Source organism: Heterocephalus glaber, unplaced genomic scaffold, assembly GCF_053883595.1.
Source record: "Heterocephalus glaber isolate CG9 unplaced genomic scaffold, H.glaber_assembly_v1.0 deba00001104, whole genome shotgun sequence".
NCBI lineage: Eukaryota > Metazoa > Chordata > Mammalia > Rodentia > Bathyergidae > Heterocephalus > Heterocephalus glaber.
The window spans coordinates 1,089,125-1,108,570 of NW_028258193.1; the positions used below are offsets into that span (position 1 = coordinate 1,089,125).

General features: G+C 50.7%; 1 protein-coding gene and 1 pseudogene across 8 annotated transcripts in view; one reads left to right on the plus strand and one right to left on the minus strand.

Annotated features, from left to right (window-relative positions):
- Nucleotides 1–19,446, plus strand: part of Arhgef10 (Rho guanine nucleotide exchange factor 10) — a 90,308-nt gene that overhangs the window by 62,336 nt on the left and 8,526 nt on the right. For 6 of the 8 annotated variants that reach the window (XM_004869568.3, XM_004869570.3, XM_004869569.3 and 3 more), the window contains 8 exons: nucleotides 4,052–4,167; nucleotides 4,489–4,616; nucleotides 4,752–4,852; nucleotides 5,722–5,843; nucleotides 10,601–10,687; nucleotides 11,957–12,180; nucleotides 13,370–13,527; nucleotides 17,219–17,361. In XM_004869568.3, coding sequence (XP_004869625.2) covers nucleotides 4,052–4,167; nucleotides 4,489–4,616; nucleotides 4,752–4,852; nucleotides 5,722–5,843; nucleotides 10,601–10,687; nucleotides 11,957–12,180; nucleotides 13,370–13,527; nucleotides 17,219–17,361 — 1,079 coding nt within the window. Of the gene's footprint in view, nucleotides 1–4,051; nucleotides 4,168–4,488; nucleotides 4,617–4,751; nucleotides 4,853–5,721; nucleotides 5,844–10,600; nucleotides 10,688–11,956; nucleotides 12,181–13,369; nucleotides 13,528–13,723; nucleotides 14,081–17,218; nucleotides 17,362–17,596; nucleotides 18,011–19,446 lie in introns of those variants that run through there. The other 2 variants (XM_021248172.2, XM_004869571.4) reach the window with 2 other exon arrangements.
- On the minus strand, nucleotides 1,957–3,853 carry LOC101703731 (G kinase-anchoring protein 1 pseudogene; annotated as a pseudogene).

Sequence of the window (19,446 nt, forward strand, 5' to 3'; positions counted from 1 at the left end):
GACAGAGGGGCCTGGTGGGGCAGCCGTCTGTGGCTTCGGGCCTTTCAGCACCGGCAGCCCAAGCACGGGAGGCATCCTTTGGTGGGCTGCGGCCGAGGGGCCCAGGCCCAGGCCTGCCTTCCTCCCACCACACCGCCCACACCACTGGAGCTCTAGGAAGCTGTCACTGTGTTCTTTCACTTCGCTGCTGTCCTTTTCAGTTCCGGGAAAGTTGGGCCGGCCTCAGCTCTGCACGTAAAGACGGCTTTCACACTAGAAACCCAAAGCCCTTGCTGCAGAATTGGCTCTGTGTCCACTCCTCGGCTCCATCGTGTGCTCAGGAACACATGTACAGCCATTGCTGCCACACAGGTGTGTGCACACTTGCTACCGCGTGTGCAGCTCTCTCATGGGATTTGTTCGCAGGAGTGGGAAAGTTACACAGGCCAAACATTTGCTTCCTTTCCTCTGAAACATATGCACATTAGCCGAATGAGGCCAGGACAGTACCGGACTTGTGTGCCTGCTGCCTGGCCTGGGGGAAACTGCTCCACCAGGGGCAGCCTCAGTTTCCATGAGTTGCACCTGAAGATTTAGGATGCTTCATTCCCCTCACTTAAAACATGACCTGTTCTGGCTTAGATCTGAAATGTCCCCAAAGCCTCGTGTATGTAGAAGTGATTGGCTCTTGGGGTCCTGTACTCATCGTGCCTGGATGAGTTCGTATCTGCACAATTGGGAAGTGGGGCCTGGTCAGAGAAGGCGCTCACTGGGTGCTGACCTGGAAGGGTGCATCTCCCTCCGCGGCTCTTCCCCTGTCCCTCTGCTTCCTGGCTGCATGCTGTGAACAGCTTTGCTCTGCCATGCCTTCCACCATGCCATTTGTGCCGTGGAGCAGCCAGCCACAGACTAAGCCCACTGAAGCTGTGAGCCAAAGTAAATCTCTCCCCTTTGAGTTGTGTCAGGTGTTGTATCTCAGCTACAGGAGAGCTGACCGACCCATCCCACACATCACCATTTCCTTTAGACACATGGGAACCAGATCCAGTTCCTTTGCTGGAGGAAAGGAACATGGTGGGCTGTGCTTTGATGGTAAAGGAAACAGGTATAGGAAGTACTGGCTGGGCCAGTGGCAGTCAACAGAGGAAGAGCCTGAATGTGGTCAGGGCTGGGGAGGTTGGTGAGTGATAAGGTGTGCTGCCCCTCACGTTGTGTGGAGCGAGACATGATGCACGTGTTGGTTTGGCAGCTGCTTCCCAGGCCTTATTTCATTTGATCCTCAAAGCAGTACTGTAAGGTGTGCAGGAAGGTGGTGCTGTCCCTTTTTGTGGCTGAGGAAGCAGATCTGGACAAGGCCCAGGTGTTTCAGGAAGTCCCGACAATGTGGAAGCCTGTGTCCCGATGACCCCAGGGTGCCGGTGTGGAGCTGGCATCTCCAAGACCTGGTTTGAGCATTGGAGTGTTTTCTGTTTCACCACATGGCTCGCCCAGATTCAAACACGGGTATCAGATCCCCCAATTCAGAGACAGTCACTAGAGGTTGGGGTATCATCTGACTCATCCACATCATGCTTTAAAGATGGGGCATGGGAAACTCCTCATGTCCTTCTGCAGGTGGAGGTGTGCCCTGCCCTCTGTGCGGTGTGCCCCTCGTGTTCTGGTATTCCTGCCCACGGGACAAGATTGTGATCGGGTTGGACACTTGGCATCCATACCTGAGGAGTCTCCTGACAGGCACATTGCACGCAGGATGCCTGTGCCAAGATACGTTTGCTCTTCATGTGTTAAAGCAGATGTGAGGTGCCCTAAGGAGAACACAGTGGTGGAGAACAAGCTAGTGGCTGCCAGCACTGAGTGGGGGTGAATCTCAGGGACACTGCGGGCCTTTCTGGCGTGGACAGAGCTGTGTTGGAGGGTGTAGACTGCCGGGGTGCTAAGGTACACATGGGCTACAGTTGGTAGTTCTGCATGCTCGGAAGAGAAGGTTCAGTTTTATTGAATGGTAATTTTAGCAATAATGTCAAGTAGGTGCTGATTAGTTAATGAAGCTAGTGTGGCACTTACAATTTTACTATAAGGATACATATGTACCATTTATCCTCAGAAGTTGACAGATGGGGCTGGGGATGCAGTTCAGTGGTAGAGAATTGCATCACATGCACAAGGTCCTAGATTAGATCCCCACACTGCAAAAAAATGTTGACGAATAAAATATGTGTATTAGACAAAAATACTCTGAGTTATTACCATACTGCAAGGCAAAATAATGGTGATAGGCATGTATCAGTAGTGGAACAGATTTACCACTTTTCGGTGGACCTTCCCGATGTGTCCGTTTGTCCAGACAAGTGCTGAAAGTCGGTCCCACCATGCACATAGGTGCCCTTATACTCAGGTCTTCAGCTTAGGTTCCTGCAGAATGACAGATGGCTGTAGGGTAGCTTCTCAGTTGAGGGTTGAGGGTGAGTGTTTTGGGATCCATGGATTTAGGAAATGGTAGGGTGGGTACACGCATATGCTGGAGGACGTACGAGCACCTGCAGGGCATGGTGCAGGATGAACACGCAGGCCCTTTGCGCAGAGTTGGTAAGAATTCAGCATGGCCACAGCAGTATCAGAGCCCGCTGGGCCCTCGTGGCTCGTACCCCGTGTAGGGGCACAGGGCCAGGGCAGGAAGTACCCGGGCACCAAGGCACCACTACTCCCCTGGCTGGCTGCGTGAGCCCAGGCTCACTTTGTTGACGTGGAAATAGAAAGGAGGTGGCACTGTGGCACATGGGTTGAAATCAGGCCTTCATCTCTGCCCGTGTGTGAGTGGGCAGATTCCTGGTCAGGGGGGGCCGTGTCTGAGCCGTGGCTCCTGCTCCGACCCTAGCCCCCCATGCCGTCGGGCGGTGTGGACCGAGTCTCGGCACAGACGAACCATTTCTGTTCTCTTTAAACTAAATTTAGGAGAGATCGCTGGGAACTCTGTTGTTGGGTGACCCAACTGCTGGAAATTTGGCTCAGATTAACTGTCAGTTCTGGGTGAGGATATTACTCTGGGGAGGCTGGGAACTTGGGATACTTAGTGATTTTTCTATAAGTCTACAGTCTGAGAAGAACTCAATTCCTCAGTCTTTTTACGAATGTGATCTTCAGATTGGAAATCTTTTAGTGATACTGTGAGAGGTTTATCTCTTCCTTGATGATTCTTTTATCTCTTTTAGGCATGACCTTTGAATGAGTTGAAGCATTTTCAGTATTTTCATACTCCTTTTTGTGCTCTTCATATTCTAATTTACTTAGCAATGATGCCTTCTCAAGATCAGCTTCGGACGTTTCAGATGTCAGCTGTTCATCTCTTTGTCTCCATTCTTGCCAGTTTTCTTCTCGTGAATCCTTCTGCATGGGCTTTGACAGTGGAAGGTCCTGATGAGCCTTTCAAATGGCATGAGAGGATTTCTGGAGAGTCTTCTTAAAAGCAAGATTCCTCAGCTCATTTGCTTCACTCTGTTGCAGTTCTTTCTTTTTTCTCTTTTTTTCTCATTTGTAGCTGATTTGCTTCCCATAGTGTGAGACTTTGCAGTCTTCCGGCCTTTCCCTTTTCCAGGCTCAGACTCAGAACCACTGCCACTATCTGCTTGTAGAAGGGCAAAACGCGAGGCTGTAGTGGGAACAGAACTAAGTACTGCTGAGGCCATGGTACAGATTTTTCTTTTCAAATGCTTCCGTCAAGAATAATTCCTCATTCCCAAAAGACAGCCCCGTTCAATTGCAGGATATGACCTGTGCTCCAGAACTTACTCGCAGCTACGCACAGGAAGACGGGGGCGGGCGATGCCCAGCTCGGGCAGCAGCTGCTTCAGACCTCTGAGCGGGCCGCCGCGTACTCCCTGGGCCTTCGTCTGGCCTCGTCCTCCCCAGCAGGCGGCCACTCCGGGCCTTGGGACTCGCGGATCAGGAGGCGGCTGGGGGCCTCGCACGGGTGCGGGGTGCGGGCTTCGGGCCCTCTGTAAGTCTACAGTTATTTCCAAAAGGTTAGAAACCGTGGTGTTGCATTCATGTGTTCCTTTTTTTGCTTACTCGGTAGACAAAACTTACCTGGGGCCGGGACAGCTTTACCACGATCTGCAGAACCTGCTACATGACCTGAACGTCGTTGGCCAGATCGCCCAGCTGATAGGGAGCCTCAGAGGGAACTACCAGGTAAGGGCCGCCCTGTGCATGGGACCCTGTTTCAGCCTGGACCTCTGAGTGGGCTGAGCTTGCTGCGTCAGGGAGGATGGGCCCACCTGACCGCCCGTCCTGCTGGGGGAGGTGGGACGTGTCAGTCCATTCTCTCCACTTGGCAGACACTGCAGCTCGCCTCGGCCGTGCACACTGTGGTTGGCCCCGGCCTTGGCTTTTTCACAGTTGAATACGAGCACAGCTGTCTGCCTGGATTTTTGTGCTACAATTACAGCTTTGCCTTTTCTCCTCTCGGTATTTTTAAACATTTAAAAGCATGCATCTCCGTTTTCTTTGTAGAACTTAAACCAGTCGGTAGCCCATGACTGGACCTCAGGCTTACAGAGCCTGATTTTGAAGAAAGAAGATGAAATCAGAGCTGCCGACCGCTGCAGAATTCAGTTACAGCTGCCTGGGAAGCAGGACAAGTGAGTGACTTCAAAATGAAACCTTCTTGGCCAAAGCTGGGAAGAAAATGGTCCCTTATCAGAGTGTGTGTTTAGTATTTTCTCGGTTTGGCAGCCCTGTCACATCAGAACTCACTCGTCTGTTATTTCCGGCAGGTCTGGGCGGCCTACTTTCTTCACAGCCGTGTTCAACACATTCACCCCTGCCATCAAAGAGGCCTGGACCAGCAACCTGCAGATGGCCAAGCTCGCCCTGGGTAAGACGAGCTGCAGGATCCCAGTGGGTTGGGCAGGCTCCAGGCAGGGCCGAGAGGAGGCGCCCCGCGAGGGTGGGGTCCCTGCCGTCATCTGGGAGGAGGTTTCAGAATGGGGATACTAAGCCTAGCACTAGCGACTTGTGAGAAGTTTGTATGCAATCCAGGGCCTGTGGGAACCAAGCCAGGGCTCCCATGGAGTCAGGATAGCTCTGTGATGAGCACAGGAATGGTGAGTGTGAGGGTCAGGCCTGCCAGGCTCTGCGGTGGCTCAGAGGGCACCCCAGTGTGCGCCACCTGGCTGCCGTAGAGCGTGCAGGGTCTGGGTGTGACCTGATGTCGTGCTCCTGGTCCTGGGTGCCTTTTCCTCGATCCGCACGTGTGTGATTTACACAACTCTCCTGGGGTGGTGTGTGCACGTGTGCACGCATGCGCACATTTGTGACAGCCTCCGCACGCAGTCTGAAGCATTTCCTGGGAATGACACAGAGCAGCGGCAGGGGTCGGGTGTGGGTCCTCTCGTGGTCAGTGGTCAGCGGCAGGGAAGGCCTTCAGTTGTGCGGGAGCCTGCCTTGGCTGTGCTCGTCCCGGAAGGAGGCCTGGCTGGGCTCCACCTCTCTCCCTGAATGACTGAGCGGCTTCAGAGCAACTTGACCAGCCTGGAATGGGCCCGGTCTCGGCACAGGGGACAGGCTGAGAAAACAAGCTGCCGTTAGCTGCCTTTCCCAGCTCCTCAGAGCGCAGGTGGCCATCACTGCAGTAGTGAAACCGGTCTGTGCTCATGTCCTTTGCGCTTGCGCCCGCGACGTCAGCACATGCAGGGACTTGCGCTCGGCTCTGGCGCTCACCTGGGCTGTGCTCTCTCACCGCAGAGGAGGACAACCATCTGGGCTGGTTCTGTGTGGACGACGATGGGAGTCAGACCAAGAGGGACACGCACCCGCTCCTGGTGGGACACATGCCTGTGATGGTGGCCAGGCAGCCGGAGTTCAAGGTGGGGCGCGGCGTTTGCTTGGAAACACTGAGGGCTGCTCTGGAGCCTGAGACCCGGGCCGAGCCGCTGTCTGTGGTGCCCGGAGCTGGGCAGTCCCTGTGGGTCATGGAGCGGCGAGCCGAGAGGGTTCCGCCATGCCCAAGTCTTACCGCGAGGTCCGAGGCGTGCTTGTTGCGCAGCGTGGCGGCTCAGGTCCCCTGCCACAGAGGCCAGAGCCCTTCCCGCATTAGCGCCACAAGCTTGACCTCCCTGACTTCCGGGCTGCAGCCGAGCGCTGGACTCAGGCACGGCCGGCCGGCACTCTGGTGCTCTCTCTCGGTGGGTTCCATGGTTTGGAGAATGTGCCTTTTTGTAGTACAGGGCCTTTGCACTGAGCTACTTGCCCAGCCCCTTAGACAAATCGTTGTTGAGACGGGGCCTAGACAAGTTGCCTTTCTTTAAGGGGTAAGTGGATGGCACCGTTGTTCACTCCTGGTCTTCCGCCCCAGCCTCACCCCCTCTGATGTGCCCCTTGATGCTGGCTTTCCTCATGGTCGAGGGGTTCTGAAAATGAAACACCAAAGACTAAATCCACTTCTACAAACTAAGCGTCTAAGACTTACACAGTTGACCATGGACTCAGCCCATCAAAAGTATTCAGATAAAATCGTGTCTGTATGGGACATGTGCAGTGTTTTCATCATCATTCCCTACCCAGTACGGTGTAACAGCCCTTTGTGTGGTGAGTACGTCACATGAGGTTGAGGAGTAAGCTACAGCTGATGTAAAGTCTCTGGTCGGATGCAAATGTACTGTGTGAAAATCCGGTGCTGTTTTACATGACAGACCTGAGTGTCTGAGGATTTGGGGTTCCCTGAGATCCTGGGATCCCCATGGATGCCACAGCATGGCTGCAGATTCGTCTTTCACCTTCCTGCTTTAGTCTTCGATAGACAATGACCCTGAGGTTGTGGTTAGATGATCGGATGCCATTTAGGAAATGACAGGGCCGTTCTTCAGCCTTGATGCTGGGGAAGAGACTGTGTTGTGACCCTGTTCTGCAAAGAGCTGTTGAAAAGCTCAGAAGGCCACAGTTCAGAAGAAAGGAATAGAGCTAAATACAGAGAAAATGCCTCCTCTGATGTTGATGTGCTGGTCTAGTGTGATCGTCTAGAAAGTACTGGGCGTCTTATAAGAGTGTTCACTACCCTGGTGGGCTTCATGAAAGAGCAGCTGGTGTGTGACCACAGGGGAGGGGTTGTGGCCTTCCGTTTACAGGAAGCATGCAAGCAGGGTTGGTCACAAGATAAATCTCTGACGTAAATGCAATACAAGAGAAATTCTCACAGAATGCAGAGGAAAAGGCCAAAGAAATTCAGATGAGAAAAGAGAAAGAGAGAGAGAGGCTGTCAGGGAGGAGTACCTGACACAGAGGACAAAGAACATGAAGCCAAACCAGTAACTGGAACTAATTGATGAAGACTTCCCAGAGTTGAAGAATGAAGTGAGCTGCAGAAAAGGCTCACAGGGCACCTTGAAAATTCAGTGAGGAGAAAAAAGCAACACCTAGACATATCCTGATGGCTTTTTAAAATTTTAAGGATAGAACTAGAGAAAACAATCCAAAAATTCATTTGGAACCAGAAAAGACCCAGAACAGCAAAAGCAATTCTGGGCAACAGAGACATGGCAGGGGGTATCACAACCCCCAACTTGAAACTATACTACAAAGCTACTGTGATAAAATCAGCATGGTACTGTCAAAGGAACAGACCTGAGGATCAGTAGAATAGACTAAAAGATACAGAAACAACTCCAGACATACTCAGCCACCTCATCTTCGATAAAGGAGCCAACCACCCTCATTGGAGGAAAGATAGCCTATTTAATAAATGGTATTGGAAAAACTGGATTTCAACCTGTCAGAGATTAAAACTAGACCCATACCTATCACCATGCACTAAACTAAGATCGAAGTGGATTAAAGATCTAAATATCAAGACAGAAACACTAAACCTGCTGCAAGATAAGCTAGGTAGAACTCTTGAAGACATTGGCATAGGAAAAGACTTCATGAACAAAACCTCAGCAGCACGGGAACTAGCAGAAAGAATCAACAACTGGGATCCCACCTTATTAAAAAGCTTCTGCACTGCAAGAGAAACCACGAACAGAGCTAAGAGACAACCTACAATGTGGGAAAAAATTTTTAGCAGCTGTACCTTAGACAAAGGCCTACTATCTAGAATATATAAAGAACTGAAAAAACTCAAACCCCTAGATTCAAAGACCCAATTCAAAAATGGGCATCTGAAATGAACAGACATTTCTCAGACAAAGAAGTAAAAGCAGCAAATATATGAAAAAATGTTCAACATCACTGGTCATTTGAGAGATGCAGATGAAAACAACACTGAGATTCCACCTCACCCCAGAAAGAATGGCTGCTATCAAGAAATCAACCAATAACAAATGCTGGTGGGGCTGTGGGGAAGGAGCAACCGTGCTCCACTGCTGGTGGGAGTGCAGACTGGTGCAGCCACTGTGGAAATCAGTATGGAGACACCTCAAAGAACTAGGGCTAGAGGTCCCATTTGACCCAGCTATTCCCCTGCTGGGTATCTTCCCCAAAGAATTAAAAGAATCATACCACAGCGATATATGTGCACCTATGTTCATAGCAGCACAGTTTGTAATAGCTAAAGCTTGGAAACAGTCCAAGTGCCCATCAACTGGAGACTGGATAAAGAAAATGTGGTTTTTGGGGCCAGGGATTTAGCTCAGTGGTTTTGCCATCTGCTGTGCAAGTGCAAGGACCTGAGTTCGAGTCCCGGTACCAAAAAAGGGGAAGATGTGGTTTTTTTATAAAATGGAGTACTACTTAGCCATAACGAATGAGAAATTAGAGACATTTATAGCTAAATGGATGCATATAGAGGCCATACTCGTAAGTGAAATAAATAGAACACATGTGTAAATACCGAATAGTTTCTCTAGTGTGAGAAACTGAAAGTATAAATAAGGATTAAAATGATTAAAATGAATAATTGATAATTTGAAATAGGAAGAAAAGGTCCAAAGGAGTAGGGGTGGTGGGAGGGGAAGGAGAAAGGAAAGAAGGGAAAGGAAAAATTAGGAGAAAAGAAAAAAATGGAAGCAAAGTCTGTGTAACTAGGGAAGGGAGCACAGGGAATGGGAAAAAAATAACCAGGATTCATCCTGTACAGGTACAGGCTCCCAATGATAAATGTAGACGTATTGTATACCTAAAATGTACCAATAAAAGAATTTTAAAAAAGAATTTTAAGGATAAAGAGAAAACTTTGCAAGTATCCAGACAGGGAAAGCAGGTTACCTATATAGGGGCAAAAGTCACACTGACCTCAGATTTTTCTCTTACAGAGAAAGACAATGGAATAACATCTACAGATATTTTAAGGAGAAATAATTTAGAATCAAGAATTATATAACCTGCCAAGTTAGCATTTGTGTATGAAGGCAGGTGGAAGACATTATCAGATACCAAAGGTTTGGTTAGGAAAATATATCCACCAAGAATCTTCTCTGAAAAGTTTGCTGCAAGATTTACTGCAGCCAACATAAAATTAAAGAGCAGGGAGATAGTTGTATGAAACAATTGATGGTTAAAACTAGTTAAGAACAACTGGGGATTTAGCTCAGTGGTTCTGGTGCCTGCCTCACAAGCGCAAGGTCCCGAGTTTGATCCCTGGTACCAAAAAAAAAAAAAAACTAGTTAGGAACATGAAGTCTAAAACTGTTACATATAGAGTAATAAACCTAAATGCAAAATAGATTTGTAAGCTAGATCTAAAATTTTTAGCTTGTGTAGTTTTAAGCTGTCAAAGTTCATGGCAAATATTCACTCTATTGGGGAAATCAATACTGTTTTATTTTTGTCATATAATATAAACACTCGTGTTGTTAAGCCAAATGTATGTTAGATAAAAGTGCTTTGTCACTGTGGAAAGGACAAGTCCAGTAAAGACATTCTGAATATTAATCTGGCAAAATTGGAAAATGGTACTGTTCTGTTTCCTTAAAAAAAAAAACTAGCAAGTTCATAATGTTAATACTGATAATGTAAGGAGAATGTTTCCAAAGCACTGGTTGGAGAGGGGTGGATGTGTTTGAAATACTGAATTGGGAAAACCAGTAATTAGTGCACTACTGTGGTTCATATGTGAATTTCTCATTGAGTTGTATCCAAAAATAGATTATATACATTCCAAGTTTCTGGAATTCAAAACAAGTGAAAAAATAAAAACAGGAAAAAATAGTAAACTAAAAACACCAAGGAAGTCTTATAATTTGCATGAAAGATATTGACAGGTAGAGGTGACTTAAACTGGGTTAAATTCCCAACTAATAGATCCAAATTGAGTAAAAGAAAAATCCATCTCTAATCTGAATATTCACATTTGTGTAAAACAAAGGTTAAAGGGATTGAAGGGTAATAGAAACTCTTTAGGTCGTAGAAATGGAGAGGACATTTTTATTAGGCAGAAATAAGGATGTTAGAAGAAATTTCACAGTTGAGACACTTGCGATCATATGTAAGATCCATGTTCAATAGCTTGATGTGGGTGGTAGTTTTACTGTTGTAAACTGATACAGATACATAATTAGTGATTTTATGTACTTAAAATTCAGAGTAATACTTCAACTACAGAGACTATGTGCAGCACAGAAAAAGAAAAAAATGATGTCTTGAAGCCTCCGAGTCCCACTTGACACACGCTTGATTTCCTCCACTTTAGATCGAATGTGCTGCTTATAACCCCGAGCCTTACCTAAATAATGAAAGCCAACGAGATTCGCTCTCCATGGCGCGCGGCTTCCTGTGGGTAAGTCTCTTTCAGCACAAGTTCATGAGGAATCGTCAGCAGTTGGTGTAGGGAGAAGCCTGGGTTCTGGGTGTCCTGAGTCTCAGGTCTCCATGTTGCATCATACGGGCAGACAGGAACCTTCCTCCGAAGGGGGCTGATGACCTTGGGAAAGATGTGGAATTTTTAGGAGTTAGAATGTTTATTTCTGTTATTTTTTTCATCTAAAACTTTTTACTAGATTGAACTCAGTCCAGAGAAAACTAAACTACTAGAATATTTCTTCCGTTCTGGTGATTAAATTGCATGGACTCCCCTTCCCCCTTCCAAAACATTGCTGGATCTTTACTCTGGAAACCTAGTGGTTGAAATTAAGCAGTCCTACCTGTCAGGCTGCACTCACCCTGGGCCTTGCGGGTCCTTGGGTCTCAGGCCTCAGGGCCCTTCCCAGCTGCACCTGCTCCGCTGAACATCTGTCTCCGGGCCACCGAAGCCTTGCTCACCTGTCCCTGGCTGTGTTAACTATGGAGTGGCCTGGTCACTGGGGTTCACTTGCACCACCCTGGAGCTCGGGGAGAGGCTGGACGTTCAGATTTTAGCAGAGCTGTGTTCTTCCCAGGACCTGTGCCTTGGTGCTTTGTCTCTCTGCTGACCACACCCTGCACCCTAGGACCAGCACAGGGGCCAGGCAGCCCTTGTCCTTCCAAGCCAAAAGGGTCAGAGGAGGGAGGAGCAAGGAGGGAAACAGCTTGCTCAAGGTTTGTGGGAAGGAAAAGAGTCAGTGACCCCAGCCCTGCTTTCTGTTAGTGAGGCTCAGGTCCTGTCCACACAAACACATGCAAGTGGCGCTGCAGCTGGGAAGCGAGCTCCCGAGCACCTGCAGGCGTCTCCGGGCTACTGTCGCAGGGATACTCCCCCTAGAGAAGATCCGCACACATACTGCATGTTAAGTTCCGTGACCCGGTTTGGGATCCATTGTTTTTAATTTTCCTTAGCTAAGGGCTGTTAAACGGTGTTAATGTATTTAATGTTACGAATTTACTTTTCAAGACTTAACCGTATATGTGAATAGGCTCTTACCACTCTGTGATGGCTGTGTGGTAAAAAGTAGGCTTTTTATTGAAATGTTTGAGAACCTAATTAAACACATTGACATGAAAAAGTGGCTCTGTCAGCAGGACGTTACACGTTGTCAATGTGTGCTACGGTGTGGATTCTCCCCGAGAGTCAGTGTCTCCTCTGGAAGCTGGCTTGCACTCACTTCCTGCTCCCCACCCCTCTCTGCTTCAGATCGGAAGTTGTAGCAGCCAGATGGGTCAGATTGCCATCATCTCCTTCCAAAACTCCAGCCCCAAAGTCATTGAGTGCTTCAACGTGGAGTCGCGCATCCTGTGCATGGTGTACGTGCCCGTCCAGGAGCAGCACCGAGAGCCCAGCGCAGCCTCAGACCCCGAGCCCCTGACCACCCGCACTTCCGACGTGCCCACCATCTGCCTGGGCACGGAGGAAGGAAGGTAGCAGCACGCGTGTCCATGGACACCCTGGAGCCGGGGTGAGGGGGAAGGGGTGTGGGCACCAACCTGGGGACCCTGGATGGGGGCTGGAAACACGGGAAACCGTTAGGGTTGCTGCAGGCTGAAGGCCCATGGGGGTTGTCCAGAAAACTCCAAAAAGAAATGGGAGTTTTGTTTTTGTTTTTTTTGTTTAAGGAGCAAACATTTCAAACCATCCTTTTTGCTTCTTGCAGTGATTTATTTTTTAATAATTCATTTTATTAATGCTTTTTTTTTTTTGGTACTGGGGTCGAACTCGGGACCTTGTGCTTGCCAGGCAGATGTCGGAACCACTGAGCTCAATCCCTAGCCCTTATTAATGCTTTTCAAAAGTATATCACACCTTACATTTTAGAATAAGACAGCCAAATTTTATGTTATGATCTTGCTGAGCATAGACTCATTTAAAGCAAAGTTAAAATGATTTTCCCAGTATAAAATTCCGAGATAAAAAATACAAATTAAAAATAAAATGTTATTGCGCTAAAAGTACCACAAAGTACTGAAAAGTACCATTTTCCCCTCACTTCAAACACACCTTGCCATCTTCTGAAGCAGTTCCCGAAGTCCTCTTTCATGAGTGTATTTTCGTGGCTGCCTGAATGTCCTGAATTCAAAACATTTATGAGTTTTTGTCAAAAACATTATGCTGTATACTTTTGAATCAGTGCAGGACATCAAGGCAGCCACAGCCGCATAACTAAAGACACTCATCAGTGTGTCTGGGGAGGGGTATTTGGAAGAGAATTAATGCAAAGTGTCTTTTACTGTAATGACCTGACCTTAAAAAATTAAAAAAAAAAAAAAAAAAAAAAAAAGTTAACATTCACCGTATTTTTTGATCACACCATGTAGATAGGGAGAACTAATTTTTTTTCCCCTTTTTCTTTTTTTGGTACTGGGGATCAAACTGAGGTCCTTGTGCTTATGAGGCAGGTGGCAGAACCTCTGAGCTAAATCCCCGGCCCCCAAGAACTAATTTCTGTAGAGCCCAGCATTTCTATTTAAAATATGAGGAAGAGATCTGAGCAGCTACAGAGAGCTTACGTGGCCGTGCGTCTCAGAGTGGGAGGGGCAGACGCCGGGACAGTGGCCGTGCACTCACTGACTGTGGCCAATGCCTGCATTTACCTGTGCTTTTCCTTTGAAGCATTTCCGTTTATAAAAGCAGCCAAGGCTCAAAGAAAGTGAGGCTGCAGCACTTCTTCAGCCCTGAGAAGTCCACGGTCGTGAGCCTCGCCTCCTCGCCGCGCGGCCTGCACGCTGGCCTGGTCAACGGCTCGGTGGCCAGCTACGCCAAGGCCGCAGGTAACGCTCACCACCCTGTGTGCTGCCGTCCGGGTCCTTGCTCACCTTCTCCTTGCCTGGGAGGCCCGGCTGACTGTCCACACCCCAGCCCTCAGGCGTCTCCCGAGTAGAGTACCAAGGACCCGGTGCCCCTTCCCACGAGGCAGCAGCGTTTCCTCTTCCTTGCCCACCATGGCCACCTTCCGCTTTTCATCAGGTCCCCTCCTGCAGCCCGCAGCCTGTCCATCAGCACGTTCTTATGTGGCTCTCAAACCTGCCCCAGGCCGCCCACCCCTGCCTGGCTCCTCACTGCCGCCACGTGTCCTGGCTCCCGCCTGTTCCTCCCCGAGCCTGCCTTCAACACAGCTGTGCATCTTCACCCCCGCTGAGCTACCAGGGCGGTCCGTGTGCTGAGCTTAAACCCGGTCCTGGCCCCCGAGCCCAGGCCTGCTCTGTGCAGTGCTCACCTCCCTGGGGGTCTGCCCCTCCCTGGGGAGCCGGTGTGATGTCTCACCCTTGACCCGTGACCTTTGGCACCCCCTCACACATCGGTGCCTGGTGTGGGTTGGTCCCTTCCTGGCTCTCCGCCCGCTGGTGGGTGCCCACCTCGCCTGGCCTCCTCCTCCCTGTCCTCACGTGACCGTGACTTCGGCGGTGCTGACCTGTGTCTCTGGCACCGACCCCCTTCCAGTCCTGCATCTGGACTGACCTGCGTCCTCTATCCTCCCGCGTGACCGCCTCAGTTCCCACGTGTGACTGTCACCAGGGCACTGTCCTTCCTGCAGGTTCAGCCTTGAGTCATCGTTTCACGGTCCCAGGTTCTCATCAGCTGTGGCTGAAATTTGAGCAGTTTCCTAGTTGGCTTCCCGTGTTTCTGTTGGGGATTTTTTTGATCACGTCGAGAGGGAAAAAATAAATCTCACTTCAAGTTTTGTAAGAAAAATGTCAAATTTATCCTTTGATAAAGTGCCCAGGTGCTGAGGCCGATTCTGTCCCGGGAAGCCCTGTGTGATGCAGGTGTCCTGGGGTTTTCCATGCACGGGAGAGGCGGCCGCCTGTCTGCCCAGCTTGGCTGCTCCTCGGGGCTCAGTGCGACTTCAAGGCCAAGGAAAAACCCTGGGCAGGGGTTGCTGCTCGGGGGCCATTGAAATTGCTGTGCGGTTTTCTTTGCTCTTCCACTTTTGTTGGGCTTTGCTGGCACAACTTGGCGAGCAGTTTCCTCCAGGGCTCTGGGAATGTCAGTGACTGGAAAGTTTTATCTGGGTCTCCAGAGCTGATTTTGGGTATGGACGTCTGCTTCTTCCATCGCTGGGGTTTATTTGAGCTTTTGAATTGTCCGAGCGGTTTGCCAGGCAGGTCGTGTACTCGTCAGGCACCTGCATGCCTGCTGTCAGTGCCTCTTACTCTTTACCTTCCCTCGTAAAGCTTCTTGGAGGAATGTAATTGTGCTGGGTTTTTCTCATACTCTGGATTCTAACTCCCATTATTTTATGCTTTTATACTTTTCTTTCTTGGGCTTTTTGGTGATTGTTCCTGGCCTGCTGGGTTTGCTTCAAGCCTGCTGCTGTGCTGTGCAGTGTGCCCCACATGGAGCTCTGCTGGCCTGCTCTGTCCTCACAGGCCCGAGGTCTGCCAGATGCACCGAACTGCAGCCAGGGACCTAGAAATCGAGCTGGGTAGGAAATGCCCAGATTGTCAAGTCTTGACTCAAAATGCCTTCGGCTTCCCAGCTACTGTGGAGGCTGAGGCAGGAAGAGTGCAGTCTGAGCCCTGCCTGGGTGACTTAGTGAGGCCCTGTCTCAAAAAATGGGAGGGCTGAGGTGTAGCTCTGTGGCAGAGCACTGCTCGGCTTGGTCCCCATTGCTGGGGAAAACAAAAACACAAAACCCACCAAATTAATGTCTTGTACGCGGAGTCTGGCTGTAGTGCCAAGGCCAGGCTGAGTGCCCTCACCTGGGCACAACCCCCGCAGAAGTCATCTCCAAAGGCTGCCCTGTTGGCCCAGATTCATGCGTGGGCAGGGTCCAAAGTTGCGGGTCGCCCCACCCAGGCGGACAGGCACACGGGACCTGTGGAGAGAAGGCCCAGGCACTCAGAAACTAGAGCTCAGCTGTTTGAGATTGCACCTTAGCCACAGTTCAGTGTCCAAAGTGGAGCCTCCCGCCCATCATCTGAGTTCCTGTTTCAGAGGCACCAGCCTGGCCAGCGGATGGGGCCCCACATGCAGAGTCCAGCTGCAGGAGCCCTGCACTCTGGGGCCGTGCCATGCCCCTGGGAGCCTGTGAGAATCAGAGAACACTGTTTCCCCTCTGCAGGGGAGGCTGAGAGTACCAGATAGCAAGGTCTGTGCATGGACGTGTGCACGCACATGTGCATGCATGCATGTCTGTGCCTGTGTGTGCATGTGTGTAATACCACATGATGATGCGCTGCACCTGGAGCAGAGGCAGACGCCTGCCCACTGGGGCTCTAACTGCTCTGTAGCAACCCGTAGCGTTCCTATCCAAGCTGGATTCTAGCTAGAAGTGTGCCCTGGAAGTGAGGGGCACAGAGCTTCCTCTCAGTGACTATATCTCGGCTCAGACAGCTGTTCAGAGATAGGGTTTGTGGTCGGAGCCTCAGTGCTTCAGGTCCAGATGAAGAGGAGCTGAGCCCTTGTTCTCCCTCGAGGAAGCTGCCTGTTTGATTTGGATGTCGGAGGTGGCACTCATCACTCACTTTTTTTTTTTTGGTATCAGGGATCAAACTCCGGTCCTTGTGCCTGCATAGCAGGCGGCGAAACCACTGAGCGAAATCCGCGGCACTCAGTTACATTTTTAAGCATGAAGACTGAGTGACTGGATTGAGAGTTGAAGAGTTAATTGTGTTCATTTGTAGGATAATTACATTACTCTAAAAATTTGTATTAAATCTTTCTTTTTTTTTTTTGATGGCACTGGGGATGAACCCAGGGCTTCATGCATGCTAGGCAAGTGGTCTACTACTGGGCTGAACCCCTGGTCCCATAGTAAGTCTTGCTTTAGATGGTTTGTATGGATATGAAAGCTCTTGTCTCGTAGTTCATATGTAGTATGGTATATCTCATCACAGGTCTTTGAAATATTTTCAAACCAAAATATTTCATCACTCCCGGGCCGTAGGAGAGGGAGCATGTTTTCAGAAAAGAGGAACTCCTGCAGCTACGATTTTGACTTTTCTCACACTGACACAGCCTCTCCTCGTGGTACCATACACATCACGCAATAGTTTAAGTCGAAGTAGATAATGGTGAAATGTGAACATTTGCCCCGTTATTTTGGATGCAGTTTCCCCTAATCATGACCTTTACATATTTTTGCAAATAATGGTATGTATTGAACACTCGTGTGCCAGATACTCTGCTGTGTTTTGTAAATGCATTTTCTCGTTTTTAATTCTCAAACACCGTTTGAGGCCAGTATCGAGGAAGTATTATTGCACTTTGCAGATAAGGAGACAGGTTTGGGGTGCAGGACACACGCCCGTGGTGACACGTCCTGCCTGTCATTGTCTGCTGGTCCCCACGAAGCTGCCTCCTGACAGCTTTAATTCTGGGGACCTGGACACCGGAAACAAACATGAGCATCAGAATCGTGATCTGTGTCTTGTCATTTAAAGTGATTTCTGGCCCTCTTTCTCTGTCCCCTTGCATGGTTACTTGTATACAAATGAAATTAGATGTTTTTTTTTTAAGATGGATCCTGGAATGTGGAACCACAGAAAGTCATAGACTTAGGCGTCCTTCCAGTCAGGAGCCTCCTGGTGATGGAGGACACTTTGTGGGCGGCATCTGGAGGCCAAGTGTTCATCATCGGCACCGAGACGCATGCTGTCCAGGTGAGTTGTCTGGCTCCTCGTGCAGGGCGATGGGAGCAGCCGGTGCCCTGCTGGCCTCTGATCGGGGGGGTGGGAGCACGGCAGCACTCTCCCTTGGCCTGTGCGGGAGGGACCCTCCCAGACTGCCCAGGACCCTCGGCCAGCCCTCTTCTAACCCCGTCCATGGGAGTAACTGCTCAGCATGACCCTGGCGCGGAACGGACACACACTCTACCAACGTGCTCTGGGAACACAGGGAGTGGCAGCCGCCACTCAATCCCTCTCGGCGCGGGGCCGCTAGTCTGAAGCGTGCCATCCACGGCTGGGAGAGGGGCACACCCTCTCCTCGGAGAACCTCACCCACCTGGATCCGAACTCAAACCCGGCAAAGCCTGGAGCCTCAGGAGGCCGGAGCAGTGGGTGCTGCTACCAGTTGGCCCGAGGAGGCCTCTCCTAGGGTGCCAGACACCAAAGCTGCCGTGCAGAAAAAGAAAATGTGCACAGGCATCCTGGAGTGCTTTCATGTGTGATACTGTACGTGTATGGAAGTATTTAAGAACTTGGGAAAGTTTCTTACATAATGACCAAGAATCAGTGTTCTTAATATACGAAGAATTCTCCTAACCCTTAAGAAGGCGGCCGACCTGATAGAAAACACGGAGAGGGCTGGGAAAGACAGATCCTGTGTGCGTGAGGGTGACACACAGCAGAATCCTTGCACACAGCCTTGGTCTCACTGATACGAAAACAAGGCGCTGCTAAGAAGCTCGGTGTTTAGAGCAGCTTCGGGCGCAGCACTCGGAGCAGAAGGCACCTGCTCCCATCCAGGGGCCCCTCGGCATGCACAGACGTGTGCGGGCCCGTGTCCACACTGCTGGCTCACACGCAGCAGTTGCGCTGCCCCAGACCCCTTCCCGTCCACGCATCCCTGCTCCTGGCTGGTGGCCACTGGCCTCCAAGACTGTTCTCCACACTGGCGGAGGAAGCAGGGACTGTCCGGCCCAGGTGGTGGGCAGAGCTCTGCAGGAGGGACCTCTGCCGGTGTGTCTGACGCTCACGCTCCCCCGTGTCAGTTGCTGTTTGGAGCAGCTAACACCCTGGGACCCAGATGAGCTGGAGCAAGCACAGAAGAGCCCACCACAGCGGCGCTGGGCGCCCCACAGGCCGGAGCTGTCCCTGGGGAGCCTGCGCAGGACCAGTTCTTAGAGCTGCACTGTGCAGCCGCAGAGGCGCAGGGGGAGCATGCATGCCCCGAGCCACGGTCCTGGTGCCCACTGGCCGCACCTTGGCGAGGACAGATGGGGTCATGTGTATGGCCGTGTGTCAGGGCGTGTGGGTGCAGCTGTGCAAGTGAGCAGGGCTGCCCTTCTCACCGTACCTCTCGCATGCCCCACCATGGGTTGGAGCTTTTCTGCGGTGACGGTGACAGTGACACAGCCCGGTTATCCGTCCACCCTCAATGCCTCCTCCCGGCCCCGAGTGCAGGGCTCAGCAGTGTTTCTCAGGCATCCAAATTAGTCTCATGCTTAGACGCCTTTACCTTCACATGGGGGCAGGAAGCAGGAAGAGAAGTGTACCAGCTGGGGCCTCCCCTCATGAGGGGTGTTGAACGGCTGTGTAAGTCTGGAAATTCAGGCTCTGGTCACTGCCAGCTCCTCAGAGAACCCATCTGCTTAGGGTCCAGGGGTGGTGAACGGGGCCCGTGTACCACAGCAGGCTGTTGATCACTGAAAGCTCCCAGGTTCGCCGTCAGTGAAAGGGTTAGCCCATTCTTCAGGCTAAAGGTCCACGAGTCACATCTTCAGGTTCCACAGAGCCCGTCCCAGGACATGTGTGTCCCGTGATGTCACCCAGGTGGCACGGCAGCTCCCAGTGCAGAGAATTTGTGCGTGTGCTGGGGACCAAACCCAGAGCACCCCGGCCCTCTGAGGACCTGTACATTGTGATGGCGGCTTCATCGGAACGAGCGGGGCTGGGGAGGAGCTCGGAGGGCCGTAGGGGAGAAGCAGCCTTGGCAGAGCTGAGCAGTCAGACTCGGGAGCACCGGAGCCTGCTGTTCTGATTTGCCTTCCGTGTTCCCCAGGCCCCAGCCCGCCGGGTGGTGAT